This window comes from Dama dama, chromosome 22 (assembly GCF_033118175.1).
Source record: "Dama dama isolate Ldn47 chromosome 22, ASM3311817v1, whole genome shotgun sequence".
Classification (NCBI taxonomy): Eukaryota; Metazoa; Chordata; class Mammalia; order Artiodactyla; family Cervidae; genus Dama; species Dama dama.
In genome coordinates, this window is record NC_083702.1 from 19136248 (window position 1) to 19158247 (window position 22000).

The window sequence follows — 22000 nt, forward strand, 5'->3', positions numbered from 1 at the left end:
CTGATTAGAGCGGAGATTAGGAAAAGATAGGAAGTTTAAAAAAAAAAAAAGGCTACTCAACTATGACAATAACATCAGAAAAAGCATCAACCTTATTTTTCCACAAGGCAGCCCTGGCCCGATCCGTACAGGTTAATTGAGTTATCTTTGTTCTGTGCTCTGATGTAATTTAAGCCTCCAAAACCGGACTGCACTTAGTAGGTGCTCAATGTTCAGTCTGAAATGCTTAGTCTTTGAATGTTCAAAGACTAAGAGAATTAAAAATTGATTTCTAAAAAAGTGACAAAAGCCACAGCTTCATCAAATGTTTAACCTTCCCAAACACAGCCCCATTGTTCTACTCTTCTTTATACTCCTGCCTTCTCCCTGTTTTTGTCGTTCTTTCACATACATATTTAAATCTAAGAACAGGCACGACCACCAAACCCTGAAATAACAGACTTAAACGTGTTATTCAAAGCAAGTTATATTAGGCGGATGCTTTTGAAGGAACGTCAACTCCTAACGGGTTTTCTGTTTGCGGTACAGCTTTTCCCGCCTTCTCCCGAGTGGAGGTGAGGGGTGCGGAATCAAACCATCAACATTCTCTCTCCTTTGCCTCAATCTTTTTTTTTCCCCCTGTCCTTTTCTCTTCTTTCCTCGGCTTTATTTCCTTCCCCCATCTGCCGTTTCTCTAGGGTCCTTGCTTGGCTTTCTCCCGCTCAGCCTGTTGGTCCCTTTGATCCTTTCTTTCTATCCCTTATTCCCAGAAGCTCCAGAAAATACCTTCTTTTCCCCCCTTCTTCACGTCACTTCCCTCCCTTCTCCCATCTCCCTCTCCTTTTCTGAGAGAGGTGAGTTTCCCCCGCTAGAGGCCACCACTTTCTCGGTTTCTTCCCTCCCACCGACGAGCAGCCTTCGGAGAGAAAGAAGGGAAAAAAAGAGGAGAAAGAGCGTGAGAGGGAAAAAAAAAAAACCCCGAGGCCTAGAGCGCGGAGGCCCGGCAGCGGCGTCGTCATGGCAACGGGCGCCGGCAGGAAACGAGGGACGCGCGGGAGGGAGGGGGGAGGCCACGGAGGGGAGGGGGAGGGACGGGGGAGGGGTCCGGCTGCCCCGGAAGCACCTCCCCGCCAGCCCCCTCCTCCAGCCGGGCCCGCAGCCCCCGGCCTGCCGCCCCCACCCTCTCAGCCCGGCAGGAAGTGACAGGCCCCGGAGCGAGCCCCGGAGTCCTGGCGGAGCCGCGGCCGGCCCGCACCCGGAGCGGCGGGAGGGGCGGGGAGCCGCGGCCGCGCCGGGCGCCTCCCACCCCGCCCTCGGCGCCCCCGCCCCTCCAGGAAGGGGAGGAGGCGAGGGGAGCCCGCCGCGGAGGCCGAGCGCGCCCCCCGCCCGGCCCGGCGCCCGGGGACCCCGGCACGTGAGGTGGACGCCCCCCACCCCCTATCCCGGGAGCGCCCGGGTGCGGAGCCAGGCGCGGAGGTAAGCGGGCGGCCGCGGCGGGGCAGGGGCAGGACCTCCGGGGGCTTGGCCGCGCGGGGATGTTTCTGCAGCCGCCGCGGGCTGTGGAACGCCCCAGGTACCTCCCCCGGCGTCTTTCCCTGCCTACCTCTGGCGCTTGCCCTGCGGTCCTTCGCTCCGCCGCCCGAGCCTCTCGCTCTTCTATTCATTTTCGCTGTGCTCACTGCTGTCCGTCCGTCACCCTAGTTGCTCCTGACCCCTCCTTCTCTCATTCATTTTCCCTCCTCTGACTTTGGCTCTCCCATCCAAGCGTGCCGTCTAGTTCTCTCTCTGCTTTTTTCTGGTCCCCTGGGTTCCTCAGCCCCCCAGTTCCTCGATTTCTGTCTCCCCGCTGCCTGTCTCCCCGCTATCAGTAAGCACACTTCTCCGCTCACTTGGGGTCGGTTCACTCCTGGCACCACCGCTCCGTGAGCCCCCCTTCTCCCGGTGGGTTTGATTCCTCTTGGGAACTCGTTCTCATCTAGGTTCTAGATACAAGGACCCCTGGGGGCGTCAACTCTCCTATTCTTCAGATGGCTTCCATTTCTGTGGCATAGTCTACCCCGAACCCGTCCCCTTCTCCTGCCCCCTTCCTATCTGTGCCCCATCTTTGCTGAGAGACAAGAGTTTCATGCTTGGGGAAATTGATTTCCTCCAACTCTTGGCTCAGGAGGCCCGGTACCTGGTCCACTTCATTATCTTCCTCTAGCTCCTTTCCAAAGATTTGCTCCAACCCATCCACACACCCCCAAATACTATCTTTCAGGATGACCCCAGTTTCGTGATTCCGGGGACCTCTATGGCTCAGCTTTTCATGCTTTCTCTTCCAGTTAAATTCTGAAAATTTAAATTGACTGTGCCTCCCAGACTTTCTGTGTTCTTCATTTTCTGTATTTGATTTTACAGTCCCGACACTGAGCACAAATGAATAGATTTATGTGCCTGGGATCCAGGAATCCTGGTTTTGATGACAGTTTCTCCTGATTTTGTTTAAGACTTTAAGCTGGTCTCTTTCCAGCTCTTTTCTATTTCACAACCTGAAAAATTATTAAGACTTCCATTTTGGGGGGAGATGGGGATCATATAGTTTATTAGCCTTTTCATCTACGAAGGGAATTCATGTCCCCTCTAGCTAGTAAAGGGGGTCTCCTCTCTCTGAGTCTAGTGAACTAAGTCGGTCATCTATACAACTATGCTGTGCTGCCTCTAATGCTTACCCACTCTTTCCTCCGCATGCTGATAATGAGGATTCATGGGTCTGTATCTGTTTAGTGCTTTGATATTTTGGCAAAAGATGTGGGGTGAAGACAGACTAGACTTGAAGCCAGTGTGATTTCTCCTATGTTCTTCATGGGTTATATCCATGTTTGCAGTGACATTTGCTCTTCCTGAACAACTGAATTCTTGGAGGATAAGGATGTAATCAGATTGTAACTGGGAATGGACCTGTAAGAAATCTCCCCAACTCTAATTTCCAGGGCCAAGCAGTTTGATTTTATTTACTTTCTTTGTTTTGGATGATATCATTAAAATGGATTCACCTGAGTAAAACTATCGACACACCTTAGCAGATATTCTGATTTGATGTTTACATTCCTAAACCAAATTGCTGTGCTGACCTGATATTTACAATGGCTTCTCCATGCCTCAGAAGTAGAGAAAAAATAGTACTTAGGTTTAGCAAAAGAAGGGACAAAAAAAGAAAGAACCAAAGAAGCTTATTGTCATTTAATGCTGCTTTGATGGCATGTTTCTTCTTACTTCTCATCTGTTTCTTTCCTGTGTTCTTAGCAATGTTTTCACATGTTCTTTGCAAATTTTAGAGTAGACCCCAGAGGATAAATTCTGGCTACTTTAGTGGACTGAAACGTTGAATCTTCCTTTCTTGAAGATTTGATTGCTGTCTTTACTATGTTTAATACCTGTAAGTCATTTGTTACAATGATGTGTTATATTTACTTGGGAAGCCTTCTCTGCATCCAGAGGAACTGAGGTTTAAGAAGATAAAGTAACATGGCCAAGGTGTTACTAGTAGCCCCAGCTCCAGCCAGGCAGTTCTTTGGGTGAGATGGGCTATAGGCTAGCTCTTATATCTCCCAGTTTTATGACTTTCTATGTTGCTTTGGTCTTTCTGTAACATAAGTCCCTCCTCCATGGAATGAAGACAATGGGTACTCGAAGTGAGTGACACAGCCTTAACTAGATTGTTTTTGGTTTGAAGACCTGTATCCTAGTGTAAAGATTTGATACTTAACTAGAACTACTTCCTTAACCTCTGAAAACCTCATTTCCACAATTGAAAAGTGAAGATAATTGTATTTACCATAAAGCACTGATAAATAATGGAAGTGAAGGGCCTAGCCCAGTGAGAGGAAGCACCTAGTGACTTCTCAGTACAGGGTGGCCATTGTTAAGGTGAGGCTGATAATGATGTTGCATATGCAGATAAAAATGAGGTAACAGTAAGTTTTAAATGGGACGATTTTAAACTATGAGTGTGATGGAGATATAAAGTAGCCTTACTCTTATAAGGAACCATCTTACATTCAGGCCATTTTCTATTTAATGACAGCCAGGATGGAGTATGTAAAAGTTGTTTCTTTTGAGACATCACTTAGTTTCAAAAGATGGTGTGGGGAAGATATGGTTATAAGTGTATTGAAGATTTGGTCGTTATTAAAACAGAGCAATCATGGCTTCTGGAAGAAAAGGAAGGTTCTTAGGTAACTTGAATCAATAGTAACATGAAATAGTCATTTGAGATCAGGTGCACATTTTAACCTGTTGCTACTTCCATCTAGGTCTGGAGTCAGCGCCAGCCGGGGGGACCCTGGACCTCTACCATGGAGACTGAGAGTGAACAGAACTCCAACTCCACCAATGGGAGTTCCGGCTCTGGGGGCAGCTCTCGGCCCCAGATCGCTCAAATGTCACTGTATGAACGGCAGGCCGTGCAGGTGAGGCTCAGCACTGAGGGTCTGTGAGCATTGGCTTGGGGTGGGCAAGGATGCAGGAAGATAATCACCCTTGGTTTCTTTCAGGCAAACTGGGTGAGTCCGATCAGGTGATGACAAAGGTCTCTTCCAGGTCTGAGGACCTTTGGGGTTTACAACAGTTTGAGCAAGCAGGCAGAACGAGATATCAGTCTTTAAGGTTTTTATATCATTCAGTTCATGTTGCTAGATTCTCATTAACCATTTCTCTTCAAGGATTGTCAGGTTATTATTTTTGGGTCTTTCTTGAAAATCACTGTGGGTAGTGGAAGTTAAGAACCTCAACTATTTTGGCTCCTGGAAAGAAAAAAAGGGAATGCAGTTTTGGCTTTGAAGTTAACGCCAAAACTGAATTACTGATACTGTCTTTATAAACACGTGTTAGCATTATACTGTAGATGTTTAAAAATTCCGGTTACTTGAAAATTTTACCTGATGCAGCCTTTCATGGTCACTGTTTATTCTATTTTTCATCATCTTCAACCCTTTAGGGCCCTGTTGGGCTTCCTAGGTGGCTCAGTGGTAAAGAATCATCCTGCCAGTGCAGGAGATGCAAGAGACGTGGGTTTGATCCCTGGGTTGATCCCCTGGAGAAGGAAATGGCAGCCCACTCCAGTATTCTTGCCTGGAGAATTCCCTGGACAGGGGAGCCTGGCAGGTTGTAGTTCGTGGGGTCTAAAAGAGTTGGACACGACTGAGCACACACACAGACAGGGCTCTATCACCTTTTATGTGTCCCCAGAATATGGTCTTTTATTTTCTTCTTCTCTTTACATTAATCAACATTACATTTATTTTCAACTAGTTTAGTCCTAATTCTTTGTTATATCAGATATTTCCAGATTCCATTTTGGGAAATACAAATTCATGTGAGATTATACTGCTGTATTTTTCAATTACTTGTGTCCCTACTTTTTAAGGACTACATGAACTCGCGGGTTCTGATATAAAAAAGGACATATCAGATGTCAACAGGCTAACCAGACACCCATCTTTTCCTTTGTTTCTCTCCTCCCCATGTGTCCCTTTCCCAGGATCCCAGTGATTTCCACAGCACAGGAGTCAGGAGTGGTTCATCCCCAGTGGACTGATTCCCTTCTCTTTCTCCCCAGGCTCTGCAGGCACTGCAGCGTCAGCCCAACGCGGCTCAGTATTTCCACCAGTTCATGCTCCAGCAGCAGCTCAGCAATGCCCAGCTGCATAGCCTGGCTGCCGTCCAGCAGGTGAGAGGTCAGCAGCCAGCTGGCCCAGGAGGGAGGGGACAGGCAGTACAGGTGGGTCGGGACACGCTACACCCTCCACTGAGCCAGGCTGGGAACAGTGTCCTGTGCCTCCTGTGAACTCAGGAGGATGAGTGGACCTCAGCGTGTGGGCTCACAGTAAGAACCGTGGGAGAACTGCCTTTTAGAGGTAGCACGACTGTGTGCTAGCCCTGCACTGTCCAGTGTAGTAGCCGTTAGCCACAGGCAGCTGTGAGCACTAAAATACAGCTAGTCTAGGACTTCCCTGGTGGTCTAGTGGTTGAGAATCTGCCCTGCAGTGCGGGGGACGAGGACTATGAGTACCACAACTAAGACGGGACCCAGTCACATATTTTAGAAAATCCATCTCCTTTAAAAAAAAAAATGCAGCTAGTCCAGATGGAGGTATGGGAGAAGATTTTGGATTTTGGAGACTTTTTAGTTTGAAAATGCTCAGTAGTCCGTTTATGTTGGGAGGTGTTAAAATGAGACAGGTCAGCTTGAATAAAGTAAATTTTTAAAGTTTACTTCTGTTTCTTTTCACCCTTTGAAAAAGGTTCATATTAGAAAATGATATAGGTGGCTCACCTTACATTTGTATCGATTGGGCAGCTCTGGGCTGGACTTAGCAGTGACTCCTGATGTGACCTGACCAACGGTTCTTCCAGCTAAATGAAAGCGGGAGAAAGAACACGGGCTGCCTACTGCCCTTGGCGGGTTATGTGGGAGTCATGGGGTTAGCATATGTAGTAATATGGGGGTGATTAACATAGTGAACACAGTTGTCCTTGCTCCATAGTAGAGGGTCATTGCTCTTACCTGAAATCTCAGTTATATTTTGTGCCTGTGATTTGTCCCTGGAAGATTCAGAGCCTTTGCCTTCGTTGTCTCTGCTCTCCCCTGTCTTCTTTGCCCCCTAACAGGCCACAATTGCTGCCAGTCGGCAGGCCAGCTCCCCAAACACCAGCACTGCACAGCAGCAGACCTCCACCACCCAGGCCTCCGTGAGTACTGCCTGTCCCCACCGAGGGGCTTTCCTCCCTGGGTCTGTGTCTTTCAGTTAAATTCTTGGGTTTGCCAACATTCAGATTTTTCTGTAAGATATTTCAGGAAACCTGAGTGCACTTTTCGGCCAATCCAATACTTTGTGCCACTGATCTGAGAGTGTTTATTGCACCATTGATGGTATTTACTGATCATGTGTAGAGAATATCAGTAAAAGGGAGAATAACCAGCGTGGATCTGTAGAGGTGTCTTAAGGAGGAAGAAAATCCTGGGCAGGAGGAATCAAAGGGTCCCAAGGGCTAATCGCTGGACGCTTGACTGAGAAGTAGAATCTGTTCCATTTCGTCCTTTGCTCCTCAGCTCTTAACACTGGTGATTAGGGCGCGGTTTCTGTACTTTGCTGATAGCCTTCAGAGGCCAGGATGACAGGTGTGGATGGTAAGGTGTTCATTTCTTCCTGACTCTCTGAACGTGAGATACTCTGCTTTTGCTGGTGTCACTCTGAGTTTGTCAGTCATGTGTATTTCCTTGTGTCTCTTCCCCCATCCTTAATCCTGGTTCCCTTCTGTACCACACAGATCAATCTGGCCACCACGTCGGCCGCCCAGCTCATCAGCCGGTCCCAGAGTGTGAGCTCTCCCAGTGCTACCACTTTGACCCAATCTGTGCTACTGGGGAACACCACCTCCCCACCCCTCAACCAGTCCCAGGCCCAGATGTATCTGCGGGTAAGCCACAGCCACCCTTGTCCCAGGGGCACAATTGTTCTCTGACTTGTTGAGTGAAAGCCTTTTTTTTTTTTGGCTGCACTGTGCACCTTTTGGGATGTTAGTTCCCCAACTAGGGATTGAACCCAGGCTCGAGTCTTAACCACTGGACCACCAGGGAATTTCCCAGAGTGAAAGCTGTTTTATGTCATCATGGTTGAAAGTGAAAGTTACTCAGTCTTGTCTGACTCTTTGTGATCCCATGGGCTGTACAGTCTATGGAATTCTCCAGGCCAGAATACTGGAGTGGGTAGCCTTTCCCTTCTCCAGGGGATCTTCCCAACCCAGTGATCAAACCCAGGTCTCCCGCACTGCAGGCGGATTCTTTACCAACTGAGCCACAAGGGAAGCCCGTGTCGTCTTGGTTACCCAGATGTTTTAGGACAAGCTGATCTGCTTCCTTGCCTGACTTACCTCTAGATGTGACGTTCAGTGTTCACAGGTAGCTTGCAAACAATTGAGATCCTAAGTTAGAAGATTTCACCTCAGTATTAAAGAAATTTGCACCAGATACAGTCTAATCTTTAAAGCCATGGCTCACGTGCACAAATCCTAAGTGTCACCTCTTGGCCTGTCTGCTTAGTATATATAAACCCTGCTCCCAACTCCTCATTGTCTCAGCCTCTTTGATGTTTGACTCTTTGTTGTCAGTGTGTAGTTTATACACGTTCCAGGTTTTCTTCAGATGATTCATCGCACGCAGAGGATGAGGGTCTCCTGGGTTGGTATGGAAAGGGGCAGGGCTTAGCGGTTTCGTATCTTCTGTTTATTTTGTCTTGTGGTCCTTCCCTTCCGTTTCTTCTGTCTGTCTCCTCTTTCTCTTGTTCTGTTTCCTCTGTTCTTCCTCTTCCTCCTCTCCTTGCCAGCCACAGCTGGGAAACCTATTGCAGGTAAACCGGACCCTGGGCCGGAATGTGCCTCTAGCCTCCCAACTCATCCTGATGCCTAACGGGGCGGTGGCTGCAGTCCAGCAGGAGGCGCCATCTGCTCAGTCTCCTGGAGTCCACACAGATGCCGATCAGGTCAGTGGCGACCACTCGACCTGCGGACGGGCCCTGGGGAGGGCGAATGGAGTGGCCTCGGACCAGGGACCACCCTTCCACCCCATTACCACTTTTCAGAATCCTTTTTTTTTTTCCCCCTACCTCAATTTCTGTAGAACTTGAATCCCTTACACCTTTTTAGTTATTTGAATTAGGAAGGGAAGCAGACTTGACTGAAAACAGCCCTGTGGATATGGGAAGCCACCTCCTTTTTTTTTTTTAAACTTTTTATTTTATATTGAATTATAGCTGATAATGGTTTGGTAATTTCAGGTGGACAGCAGAGGTACTCAGCCATACATATATGTGTATCCATTTCCCCACCAAACTCCCCTCATCCAGGGAAGCCTTATTCTTAACACAGGACCGGCGTCCCTGCCCTCCTCTTAGCCCTCTGTAGCTCAGTTTTATTCAGAAAGTCCTAGTTCCCTCTTCTTGCAGTACTCTGGAAGATAAGGGATGGTGAAGGGAATTCTGGTTAGACAGACATCAAGCTGAGTTGCTGGCAGAACACTTGATTTCTTCTCTATGAGTTACTGTAGCTTTCAACCTTCAGCAGTCTGTTTCTCCTAAAGGTTCCCAGTATAATCTTCCTTACCATTGTGTTTCCTGTGCCTTATCTCAAACAAAAATAGATATATAGAGAGCAATGTTTTAGCTGCTTTTGCATGGCATACAGACTGGGGTCTCGTGGTACTTATTTCATTCTTTTAGTTTTTATCAGTCAGCAAGTAAACATGGAGCTCTGCATTTCAGTGAACTTGAGCAGATTCTTAAAGGATGGGTGGCATTTGATTAGTAGTAGCATGAACACTGGAGAGAGAATAGCATGTGTCAAAGCCTGACTCAGATACGTGACTGTGAGTTGGAGATGAGTGAATAAAGTGGAGACAACAAGCCTGTGGCAGGAAAGGGCATTGTTAAGGACACGTCTGAAAGCCACATGACTTTGTAGGTAGCAGCGGCACTGCTGACTTGAACAGCAGATTAAGAAGGTCAGGAAACTACTTGAGAAAGACTGATTTCGGAGCCTGTGCCTGGAGAAGGAAGAGAAATGAGGAAACCTGCCAAGAAACTGTTGGGGTCACTTACAGATACGGTCTTTGGTTTAGACTACAGTAGTAGGGTTGGGGGTCAGGATGAGGTAGAACCTGCTTTCACAGCAGTTCTTTCACTTATACATCTATTCATCAGATGTTTGTGTGTCGGTCTGTGGACGGACAGAGTAGTGGTTGAAAGTGTGAATCTTCGTTAGGGTCAATTCCAACTCTTTGACTTACTGTGACCCCTGCAAATGGCCCAACATCTTCTTGCCACAATTTCTTTGTCTATTAAATAGCCGTTATAAAATACTTGTCCCGGGGTATGTTGTGAGGACTCAGTGAGTTGATGTGTGTAAGTGTTTGAACTGTGCCTGGACACAGTGAGTGTTTAAGAGTTTGGCTGTCTTTGTGATCAGACAGGCCACATTCCTCAGCCTTGAATGTAGGAACAGGAGAGGAGGGTAAAGCTGGGCTTGGGGAGGGGGTTCAGGCTTGGCGGTGGGAGGGAGCCAGCAGAGGAGAGGTGAATGAAGGGACAGGAAAGAATTGAGGAGGAGGGAATGAGATCCTGAGCCTAGCAAGCCTTTGATAGGAGGAAGGAGAGAAGGTGGCCGGGGTGAGGGGTAAATGATGGGGGCTTATGGAGGTACAGGGCCAGGTTTGGCGGTGGGACCAGATATGGTTTTATCATCTCTGTGGGAGTGAACAGTGAGAGGGGAAAGAGGAAGTGGTTCAGAGGTGCAGGGAGAGGAGGAAAGTTTTAAATAGCCATGACGGGAAGGAAGCTAATTAGAAAAAACTTCATAATTGCCAGGTAATATGTAAGTGACCCAGTACCCAGTCCTGATGATTTTTGTAAATCTCTCTCGGAAGCTATTAGTTCTCTTCTTTATTACTATTGTCTGAATTTGGGTTCTTTTATTTTTCTCCTGAATTACTGTACTGGTTTCCTAACTGGCCTCTTGATTTCAGCCTTATCTGCTTCTAATCCTCTCCCATTGTACTATCAGGATAAGATGATATACATTGTTACTTTTTTAAAAAAAAACTTTTTATTTTGTATCAGAATACAGCCTATTAACATCTGTTGTGATAGTTTCAGGTTAGCAGCAAAGAGACTCAGCCATTTATATACATATATCCATTCTCTCACAAACTTCCCTAACATTATTTTTAATTGTACCTCTGGCCTACAGAATTTGATGAATCATAACAATCCTTGACTCATGGCATCCTCTCATCAATGGTTTATTTATGGTCTACTTTTTAAAACATTTACTCTGTAAGTTTTAATCATGTAATAAGCCACCCCTAGCTCCAGATGGAGCTCCACTGCCTACCCCTACTCATCCATGGTGACGGTCGTTCTGATTCATCCTTCCCTGTAACCCTTTTTGTATAGTTTTACTGCCTTTACTATATTTCTAAAATGTTCTTTTTAATGTGGAACATTTCAAACATATACAAAAACAGAAAGAAATATGAATCTGTAAGTGCTTAGCCATCCAAACTCAGCATTTATTGACATGTGGTCAATTTCTCCAGGCACCTTCCCTTCATCTGTGGATTATTTAGAAGCAAGTTCCAGATACTATGTGGATATATATATAATATAAATTTGTGTTTAAATCTAAAAGGTACTTATATTGTATATAATCCTTTGGGGAATGCCTTCATTAAATAACTTATTATCAAAATCCACCTGTATTGTTGCATGTGTCATTGTACTTTGTTTTGATTTCCATGTACTATTTCATTGTGTGAATATACTACAGTTCATTCATCCTGTCTTCTGACTGGCCATTTGGTTGGTTTTTAGGCTTTTGTTAGGGTGACTAGTGCTGCTGTGACCATTCTTACACATGCCTCCCATTGTCTACAGCGAGCACTTCTCTTGTGGGACTCCTGGGTTAGGGCGTGTATGAATATTCAACTTTAGGACAAAATGCCAAATTGTTTTCCAGAGTGGCTGTGCTCATTTACACTTTCATCAGCAGTGTTTAAAAGAATGGTTTCGACCATAGAGTTGATCGTGGTCTTTCTGACGAATATTCTTCAGTGGCTTCCTGTGATTTATTAAGAGCTCATCATCCCTTCTCTCCGTTGATACATTGGACCACTTGCAGTCTGTCAGGCACTGTGCTCGGTGCTGGGACTTTCTTATTTTAACATTCCAAGCCCTTCAAGATCTGGTCTCTTTCTAGCCTCAGCCTACGTGCCCAGCTTCATTTCTTGCCACTCCCTCCAGCCTGCCCCAAACATAATGAGATAGTTATCATTTCCAAAAACATGGTGCTCTTTCTTGGCTCAGTGGTCTTGCACTGTTGTTACCTGTGTCTTCACACCCTGTTGGTTCTCAGCTCAGACATCGCCTGTGTTAGAATGTCTCCCCTCACGCCCTAGTCTGAGTTACTACTCTTCCTCCTCTGCCCTCCCCTAGCGCTGGTTGCATATCTGTGCATGGTGTAACTTGGTTTTCTTGTTTTCTTGGGTAGAAATTACTCATTAAAAGCAGGGGCTTGTGTCTTTCGTCTCTGCATTCCCAGTATCCAGTGCGGTACCTGCAGCATAGTCGGTGATTTGTAGATGTTGCATGAATGAATGGGGAAGAAAGGGAAGGTCTGAGACATTTTGAAAGAATAAAATAACCAAACTTGATGACAGATTTGATAGTGAATGAAGAAGACTGAGAATCAGATATAACTTGAGAGCTCCTCTCTGGGAAGGCCTTCACTGTGTTTGTACAGGTGAGGGTACAGCTGAGGGGGGCCGTGGAATACCTGTAGCTGTCGTCACTGTTTCTGACTCAGTCATGGTAATCTTTCACTTTAGTGCCCCTTGCTCTCCCAGTTTCTCAGTCTGCCTTTTGCTTCCTGTCTTCCAGGTGCAGAACTTGGCCGTCAGGAACCAGCAGGCCTCCGCCCAAGGACCCCAAATGCAAGGCTCTGCTCAGAAGGCCATCCCTCCTGGGGCCTCCCCTGTCTCCAGCCTCTCCCAGGCTTCTAGCCAGGCCCTTGCGGTGGCTCAGGCTTCCTCTGGGGCCTCAGGCCAGTCCCTCAACCTCAGTCAAACTAGTGGAGGCAGTGGGACTAGCATCCCAGGGTCCATGGGTCCTGGAGGAGGCGGCCAGGCTCCTGGGGGCTTGGGGCAGTTGCCTTCCTCAGGAATGGGTGGTGGTGGGAGCTGCCCCAGGAAGGGCACCGGAGTGGTGCAGCCCTTGCCTGCAGCCCAGGCAGTGACTGTGAGTCAGGGCAGCCAGACAGAAGCAGAAAGCGCAGCGGCCAAGAAAGCAGAAGCAGATGGGGCTGGTCAGCAGAACGTGGGCATGAACCTCACCCGGACCGCCACTCCTGCTCCCAGCCAGACCCTCATTAGCTCAGGTATGCTGTCTCCTCCCATAGTGTTCTTATTCCCTCGGGGCTAACTTGATGTCTTCAGGGTACATGTCTTTGCTCTTCTTGGTTGTTTTGGTCCTGAAATGGTGGAAGGAAAGAATCACATCAACCTTGTTCGTATTAGTCCAGGAGACAGGACGACAGGTAGCAGAGAGGGATCTTGTCTGTTTCCGCCAGGCAGCAGTCAGTTTATAAGTTGCCTTGTCCTCTGCTCCTTAGGTCCCGACTTCTTCAATTTACTCCCTCTACCCTTTCATTCACTAGGGTCTTGTCTTTTTTTTTTTTTAATTTGATTGTTTTGAGGGTTAGTTGCAGCATGCGGCTAAGTGCTACAGTCTTCGTTGTAGTACTTGGTTCTTCATTGCTGTGCACAGGCTTCTCTGTAGTTGTGGTGCACAGTCTTAATTGTCCCAAGCATGTGGGATCTCAGTTCCCCGATCAGGGATCAAACCTCTGTCCCCTGCATTGGAAGGTGGAATTTTAACTACTAGACCACCGGGGAAGTCCCCACTCAGTTCTTCTTGAATAGCTTGCTCTGTTCTAGGGAAGGTGCTGGGATACATCATTGAAAAACAGACTTTTCTGCTCATGGAGCTTACAATTTTGAGTTCTCTCCTCACACATTTACTGTTGGTCAGTCGGCAGCATAGAGCGAAGACAGTGTGCCTTTGAGTACTTAGGGTGAGCAGATAGAGCCCTGCTTTAATATAGTCCAACTTGTGATCAGCTGTATTGAAGGTAAGGATTAAAAAGAATAAATAATAGTAATAACCCAGGGTAGTGCTTGCTTTCAGGCTTTGGATAGAGTTAGATGTGTGTACCGTATCTGGTAGTATTTATTTTTGCTTCCTTGTTTCTAGTTCTTTAAGTGTTGCATATTTGAATAATGTACTCCCCAAATGTAAGAGTTACTTATCAGTTGTTTTACTAACACCTAGTATGGCACTTTACAAACTCTGGCACTTGTAATACCAAAGTGCTTTCATGTCACACATATTCTCTGGGCACCATGGTAGGGTGTGAAGCAGGGGAGATCACATCTCCAGTTTACAGTGGAGGGAACTGGGTCAAGTCTGATCCCACAGCCGCTGACTCTTAAAACTTCTCATGGGTGGTCACCTAAACTGAATCGTGGAGACCCGAGACAATCATGGGAAGATGTTGGTATCTTTACCTTTGTGGACATTTATTTTTTCAGTACTGTTAAGTGTTCCTTGTGTATCAGGCCCTGGGCTGGGTTCTAGGGATGTAAAAACAAATGAAGTGTGGACTTCGCGCTTGAGGAAAAGAATCTAATCATGAAGGCGATGGGTCCACCATTGTGGGCCCATTACTTGCTGAGTGCCAAGTAACAGGATTTAAGTGAAGCAAAAAAAAAAAAAGATAAATGTAAGAAATTACTGAGGACTGTTACATGCTTGAGCAAAGGTGGTCTTTCCCTGACATCTTTAAGGCTGGAGATGGTAATGTCTGACTTGGAGGAAAGAGTGTAAACCAGGTGGCCTGTCAGGCCCCTCCAGCTCGCTTTCTATTTGCTGTTTGAGTCTACAACTAGGTAAACTGTGGAAGGCTCCTTTGACTTAGCGCCTTTGATGATGTTGCTCATGGCTGCTCTCCCTTCCCTTTGTGCCTCCGGGGGCTCGTTCCCACAGCCACGTACACGCAGATCCAGCCCCACTCCCTGATTCAGCAGCAGCAGCAGATCCACCTCCAGCAGAAGCAGGTGGTGATCCAGCAGCAGATCGCCATCCACCACCAGCAGCAGTTCCCGCACCGCCAGTCCCAGCTTCTGCACACGGCCACGCACCTCCAGCTGGCCCAGCAGCAGCAGCAGCAACAGCAGCAGCAGGCCACCACCCTCACTGCCCCGCAGCCTCCGCCGGGTCCCCCGACCCAGCCGGTCCCGCCGTCCCCGTCCCAGCAGCCAGCCCAGACCCTGGTCGTCCAGCCCATGCTGCAGTCTTCACCCCTGTCCCTGCCGCCGGACCCCGCCCCCAAGCCCCCCATCCCCATTCAGTCCAAACCGCCGGCAGCCCCTCTCAAGCCCCCTCAGCTAGGGGCTGCCAAGATGTCCGCTGCCCAGCAGCCCCCACCCCACATCCCCGTGCAAGTGGTGGGCACCCGGCAGCCGGGTACAGCCCAGGCCCAGGCTCTGGGGCTGGCCCAGCTGGCAGCTGCCGTCCCCACTTCCCGGGGGATGCCAGGCACAGTGCCGCCGGGCCAGGCCCATTTGGCCTCCTCGCCGCCTTCATCCCAGGCCCCGGGTGCGCTGCAGGAGTGCCCGCCCACGCTGGCCTCAGGGATGACCCTGGCCCCTGTGCAGGGGACGTCGCACGTGGTGAAGGGCGGGGCGACCACCTCCTCGCCCGTGGTGGCCCAGGTCCCTGCCGCCTTCTACATGCAGTCTGTGCACCTGCCGGTGAGTGTCGCCCTGTGACTGAGCACACTGCATCCTCAAGGGGACCGGAGCTCAATTTCAGAAGGGAGTAAAGGGTGAGAGGGTTAGGATATTAGTGCTGCTTTTGTAAGAGAGTTTAATGGATGGTTAAGATCCTGGCATGTATTCAGTCTTTCGTAAGAGAGAGACATCAACGTATATGATACCTGAATTTCGTACTCCTACATTTGCTACTGAAATTCTGTATTTTGGGATCTATACTGAGTTATATTAAGATACAGCTTTAACCACCAAAATCAATCTTTAAAAAAACAACAATTCTCGGTTGGGCTGTGATAAACCTGGGTCTCCAGGTCTAGGTCAGGACTAAATAATGTTGTATTTTCTTTTGTCTTGATGTAGAAATTACACTTCTTGGGAATGACCAGAAATTTTACTGTACCATGGGACATAGATACATTGGGGAATCTCGAACTAAGAAAATTTTCTCAGACAGCGTGGGAGTAATTGAGTTTCCTCATTATCCTTTGCTCATAAATCTTGTTTTCCTTCCTGTTCTTCACTTTATAGGGCAAACCCCAGACACTGGCTGTAAAGCGCAAGGCTGAGTCTGAGGAGGAGCGAGATGACGTCTCCACATTGAGTTCGATGATTCCTGCGAAGACATCTCCAGTGGTAGAGAGCCCGAAGGCCATGGAAGAGAAGGGCGGTCTTGGAGGTGAGGAACGGACTTCTGCAGGGCTGCCAGAGTGCACAGAAATGAGAGGAAAGCTCTGAGTGGGCTACGAGTTCAGTCTGATTCATTAGAATGTGGGCCTGAACTTGGTGTATGAGACCTGGACACGAGGAAGCCAGGATGACTGATCAAAGAGGAACATGTGTTACTGTGAGGATCAGGTTGGCTTGGCTCATCCTTGGCTCACTTAGGTCATCCCCTCCCTGTTCCTTAATCTTGTGTTTATTTTCCAGATAAAGCTGAGCCAGTGACCAGCGCGAATGCTAACACCCTGAGCAGTGACATTGTAGCTTTGGCTCCTGCCCCATCAGCGCCCCCTCCTTCACTGGCCATGGTGTCCAGACAGATGGGTGACTCCAAGCCCCCCCAGGCCATTGTGAAGCCCCAGATCCTCACCCACATCATCGAAGGCTTTGTTATCCAGGAAGGAGCAGAGCCTTTCCCGGTGAGGGCAGGGCCAGAAGGTGGGGCTTTCACGTGGGGACTTTGTCTGGTGGGTTGTCTTTTCAGACTCCAGAGACTCAGAAGGTTCAGAACTATTTCATTATTAGAGAACAGTTCAGTTCTGTTGTTTGTAGGATTAGCTATGAAGAAGGAAGGGAAGAGAAGAAGAAAGACTATGTAGACCAAGAACTGAAAATAGTGGGGAGAGGAGAAGCAAAGGAAAAAAGTGACCTTTAAGGCTGTCATGGTTTTTTGTGTTTGTTTTGGGGCCCCTTTGTACAGCATTCGGGCATTGTACAGCATTTGGGATCCTAGTTCCCTGACCAGGGACTAAACCTGGGCCCCCTGCATTGGGAGCTTGGAGTCTTAACCACTAGACCACCAGGGAAGTCTCTAATTAGGTTGTTTTATAGTGAAGAAAATTGTGGTGGAGAAGTTGAGAGACTTTTCAGGATACCATGAGTTGCAGAACCAGGACTTAGAACACAGGTCTCTTGCCTCCTAGTGTGTTCCCTGCAATTTAGGAAGGAAAAGGACAAAATAGGGAGCTGGGGTAGGAGCCCCTTCCCCAGCAGCTTATCCTAAAAAAGCCAACTAGAGACTCTAGATTGCCATATTGAAAATGGTTCTGTCTGCGTCGGACTTGGCCATTAACTCTGAGATCCGGGCAAAGACGTGGTGGTGAGAAGTGGTGGGGAAAGCTATAGAGAAAGGAGTTAGGCTAATGTAACTCACCTTTTTCTGGAACAGGTGGGTTGTTCTCAGTTATTGAAAGAGTCTGAGAAGCCCCTGCAGACTGGCCTTACCACAGGACTGAATGAGAATCAGTCGGGTGGTCCCTTGGGTGGGGACAGCCCATCTGCTGGTGAGTATTCATTTAGAGACCCATCTAGGAACGAGGCTGATGGAGATGTGTTTGAGGACTTAGCGTAAAATAGGAATTAGCTCTTTTAAGTGGGAATTATGTTAAGTCCATCTACATCAGAATATGTAGAATCACACAGAAGTTGTTCCCATGGTTAAGGGGAAGTTTTTCAAGCTGAGCTGTTTATTTACTATAAGGATGTGTTTTTCAAAGGATAATCTATTCAGGCTATTTCTTAATTTCCAGTTCTTATTATTTTAGATTCTGTAATATATGTTAAGGAGTCTTGTTTACATTTTCCCCTCCCCTGCTTTTGGAAACTTGTGTGTCTGTGTGTGTGTGGGGGGGGGCGGGGGCGGCTGTGTCTGTGTGTATGTGGGGCGGGGGGAATCTCATCTTTCCAGGCATTAGTAATTAGTTCCTCTCTCCTGTGGAAAAGTGCAGTCAAATCTGAGACTACGAATTATGAAGAAATTAGTCACTTAAAATGGAGATCATCTGGCTTAAGGTTAGGAAGACTGTGACATCTTGAGGGACAGGTCTTTATATAAAGGTTTTGGATTTTGAACTTTGTTTTCGGGATTCTCTGGCTGAGTGGGTCTTTGGTGGGGAGCGCTGAGAGTAATTAGAGTCCAGCGCTGGGCCTGAGGGTGGCCTGAGCAGCAGCAGGAACCCACGCAGCCCTGCAGCGCTGCCTTGTTTTCAGAGCTAGATAAGAAGGCGAACCTCCTGAAGTGTGAGTACTGTGGGAAGTACGCCCCTGCCGAGCAGTTCCGCGGCTCCAAGAGATTCTGCTCCATGACTTGCGCTAAGAGGTACAGTAGGCTTCCGTCTCGCCCTCCTCCCTCAGACACCCCTTCCCCAGGATCCGCTCAAGACTCCGAGCTAACATCTCCTTTGCCTTCATTCTCTTCCCCAAATCGGCCCCTAAGATCCTGGTTCACATGTAGAGCAGGGGAGCAGGGTGGTCTTGGATAGCAGCACCCCTGACCTGTGTGTTCCCTGACCCACAGGTATAATGTGAGCTGTAGCCACCAATTCCGGCTGAAGAGGAGAAAAATGAAAGAATTTCAGGAAGCCAACTACGCCCGCGTTCGCCGGCGCGGACCCCGTCGCGGCTCCTCGGACATCGCCCGAGCCAAGATCCAGGGCAAGCGCCACCGAGTGAGCCACCAGTGCGGGGCGCGGTGCTGCAAACCGGGCCTGTTCCCTTCTGCTCCCCCGCAGAGCAGCTGCTTTCCCCGGGGAAAAAGTGTGAGACCAGAAGTCTGGTTTCACGTGGATCACATCACTCCAGATTCTGAGATCCTGGTCTTTTCGTCTTTTCTCACCTGATTTACTGTGTTTTTCTTTTCGTCTTTTCTCACCTGATTTACCTGTGTTTCTGTTAATCCTTACGCCTTGTTAGAGGAGGGAAAATCTAGGGGAGTTGTTGGCAGAAGAGGGGAACCAAGAGGGACACAGTTCACACTTGAAAGGCACTTGAGAGTGGGCTAGTGACTTTGGGCATTTGCACATAAGTACAGAGCACTTTACTTGTGCTGAGATTAGTTTTTCCTCTGTGCCTCAAACCCAGGGTGGGGGGAGAGAGGGAGACCTCATGACGCTTACTGATGACCTCACTGTTTTTCTTGTAGGGTCAAGAGGACTCTAGCCGGGGTTCAGATAATTCCAGTTACGATGAAGCACTCTCTCCAACATCTCCTGGGCCTTTATCCGTGAGAGCAGGGCATGGAGAACGTGACCTGGGGAATCCCAACACAGCTCCGCCCACCCCAGAATTACATGGCATCAACCCTGTGTTCCTATCCAGTAATCCTAGCCGCTGGAGCGTAGAGGAGGTCTATGAGTTCATTGCTTCTCTACAAGGTATCAAGGGCCTGTCCACCAGAACCCAGGTCACCTGTATTGCTTTGTTGTCCTGTGGTTTTTTTGAGGCCATCCCACAGGGCTTTGTAAATGGAAACGTAGAGACTTAAGTATGGTATGATGAAGGTGCTGCTTTTGGTATTTATTTGGGTTACTTGTCCACAGCCTGGTTACCCAATATTTCTAGGTTGACTGTCCTCTGCTAACAGGCTTCCCAGGTGGCACAGTGGTAAAGAACCCGCCTGCCAATGAAGGAGACACAGGTTCGACCCCTGGGTTGGAAAGATCCCCTGGAGAAGGAAATGGCAACCCACTCCACTATTCTTGTCTGCAGAGTCCCATGGACAGAGGAGCCTGGTGGGCTATGGTCCATGGGGTCAGACGGGACTGAGCATGTATACACTGCACTTGACAAGGGATAGTTTTCTCCAGAAAGGAAAACCATCCTACCCTCCTTGCTGTTTTGTCTGAAATTTGGGCCCTTAAAGATGGCATGAAGGCTGATTTTCTTGCCAGTGTCAAAACATACTATATTTTGCTCTCTCCCTTCCCTTCCTCAAGTTATCTGAATTGAACAGCTTAGTTGGTGGAACACCTTAGTTCTTTTATCTTGGCTTTTTTTTTAAAAACAGCTAGTTGCTCTGGTTTCATTTTGCTTCCATATCTTGCCATCTCGGGCCACTATCACTGGATTTAGGACAAGTACTTTTGATCATACCATGTAGCTTCTCATACATACCCCACCGTTTCCTCCTAGGCTGCCAAGAGATTGCAGAGGAGTTTCGTTCCCAGGAGATTGATGGACAGGCCCTCTTATTACTTAAAGAGGAACATCTCATGAGTGCCATGAACATCAAGCTGGGTCCTGCCCTCAAGATCTGTGCTAAGATAAATGTCCTCAAGGAGACCTAAGGTGGCCCTCTTGCACAAACCAGCCTAAGGCAGACACTCCCCACCGTCCAGGTTATAACCTGGTGCCAGCAGACTCCATGAGGAAGACAGAGCTGTGCTGTCTTCTGCAGGAGGGGATCAACAAGACAGGGAAGAACCGTGGAAGAACTGGTCGCTGGTGCTACATGGTGGCAGCTTTGATGTTTCTCTGGGTTTTTTTAAATCTTCACAATTTCACCTACCCTAATCCAATCTTTGTGAAAGAGGCAGTCTAGAGAACTAGGACTGCTCGGCCTTATCCCGGAGTGGAGTGTCTAGCCAGGGTCTGAATTCTCCAGGAGGAGGAGGAATGTACAGTGTGGCGAGGCAAGAAAATGGGTGGACTGTAGGTGTGCCTCGGCCCCGGCAGCAGGGGAGTTTTCCAGCTTGTGTGACACAAGTAGCAAAACCTGGTCCTCCCCCTTCCCTCTGGCTCCTCCTGACTGTAGCTGTGGCCGACTTCTGCTGTCACTCCCGTAGTGTTGGACATCTTCTCCTGCATCCTCACTGGCCAGTGTAGGGACTGGGTTGCCATCATTCTGAGTTGCTGCAGGGACTAAAAGTATTGGGTACACGTGTGGCTGTTGTCATTCTTTCTGCACCCTCCTGCTTCCTTCAATTTATCTGTTGTCTTCTACCCTACTTTTCTTTCCATTCCAACTCTGCTCTGTCCTATAGCTTTATAAAGCAGGAGTGCGTGGGGCTGAGGTCTGGAGTAGAAGGACCTGCCGTGGGCGCTATTCCTTATACAACAAAAATATTAAATATTTTTTTCCTCCTCAGTAAAAGGATGAAAATTGGTCTCAGTTGTCTCTTACTCCATCATTCCAGTGTATCTGCTGGCTTCTTCCACACAAATGACTAGGCCGACATTTTTTTTTTTTTTTTAATCTTTTAAGTGTTTTTGTACAAAAAAATGTATATTTTTCGCATTTTTAAAACACCAGAGTATGGGGGAGGGATGCAAACAAGTAACAGAAAAATGCTTATATAACATCATTTTCCCTGTTTAGAAAAGAAAAAATACCATTCCAAAGTCCAAAGATGAAATATCTAAAAGTATCTAAAAGTCCAAAGATGAAATAATTTCATTTTCTTTCCTAAAGGCTAAAAAAGCCCCCTGCTTATTGATTCTGTCCTCATGTGGCCAGGGGAGCCACGTTCCTCTTCAGCGGCCCAGACTCCCTGTCACACAAAGATCAGGTCAGGTTTCTGGGCATGTGGCCTAAATGGAAGGGCGGAAGCATCAGAGGTTTAAGCCCCTCTCCCCACAGAGATACGCTAGGTAAGAAGACACATCCCTGAGCCAGAAGCAAGGACAGGCGCAGCAGGAGCCTGCACCCAGGGCCGAAGGTGGCAGGGCCCTGCATGTCCCACTTCTGCTTCCATTCCCTTTCCAGGAGACTGGAGGGCACCAAAGGAAAAAAAAAAAAGCCAAAACAAATGCCTGTGAAGGAAAGTGCAACGTGTTTAGAAATACTGGTAGAGGTGGAACATTTCAGGAGTAAGAAAAGCTCTGCCAGCTTTGACTGCAAGTGGGAGAAGCAAGCCATCAAGGGTATCCCACTACAAGGTAAACGGACTTCCTGCTTCTGCAACCCTGGTGGCACAGGAGGTCCATTTCAGCATCCCTTCCAATGGGCTGGACTTCCGGATTAGGTATTTTAGCTGCAGGTGGACCAGTAACCCAAGATGATAACCCAGGGCCCAGTTCCAGCTGTAAGGTCACTCCAGTGCCAGCCAATGATGTTTGGTTACCTTGTAATCCTGGGAAATTTCACAGTTTCCATCCTGACCC

General features: G+C 48.0%; 1 protein-coding gene across 4 annotated transcripts; it reads left to right on the forward strand.

Annotated features, from left to right (window-relative positions):
* Positions 1-1366: 1366 nt before the first annotated feature.
* On the forward strand, positions 1367-21008 carry PHC1 (polyhomeotic homolog 1). 4 transcript variants are annotated; one of them, XM_061124894.1, is made up of 15 exons: positions 1367-1455; positions 4275-4430; positions 5579-5689; positions 6631-6711; positions 7291-7440; positions 8346-8501; positions 12450-12945; positions 14613-15379; positions 15929-16076; positions 16328-16539; positions 17289-17403; positions 18110-18218; positions 18417-18567; positions 19041-19272; positions 20030-21008. In XM_061124894.1, exons 2-15 carry the CDS (start codon positions 4317-4319, stop codon positions 20182-20184), a joined length of 2997 nt encoding a protein of 998 aa, XP_060980877.1. In that variant the 5' UTR covers positions 1367-1455; positions 4275-4316; the 3' UTR covers positions 20185-21008. The 4 variants fall into 4 exon arrangements, with proteins under 4 accessions (XP_060980877.1, XP_060980878.1, XP_060980880.1 ...); XM_061124895.1 differs by lacking the exon at positions 1367-1455 and having other exon boundaries at positions 8370-8501; XM_061124897.1 differs by lacking the exons at positions 1367-1455; positions 8346-8501.
* The last annotated feature ends 992 nt before the right edge of the window (positions 21009-22000 follow it).

Excerpts from the sequence above, each read along its gene's own strand:
- PHC1 (XM_061124894.1), top strand. The coding sequence starts at position 4,317 with ATGGAGACTGAGAGTGAACAGAACTCCAACTCCACCAATGGGAGTTCC. Across the intron at positions 6,712-7,290 it reads CCTCCACCACCCAGGCCTCC|ATCAATCTGGCCACCACGTC; the intron begins GTGAGTACTGCC and ends TGTACCACACAG. Across the intron at positions 18,219-18,416 it reads TCCATGACTTGCGCTAAGAG|GTATAATGTGAGCTGTAGCC; the intron begins GTACAGTAGGCT and ends CCTGACCCACAG.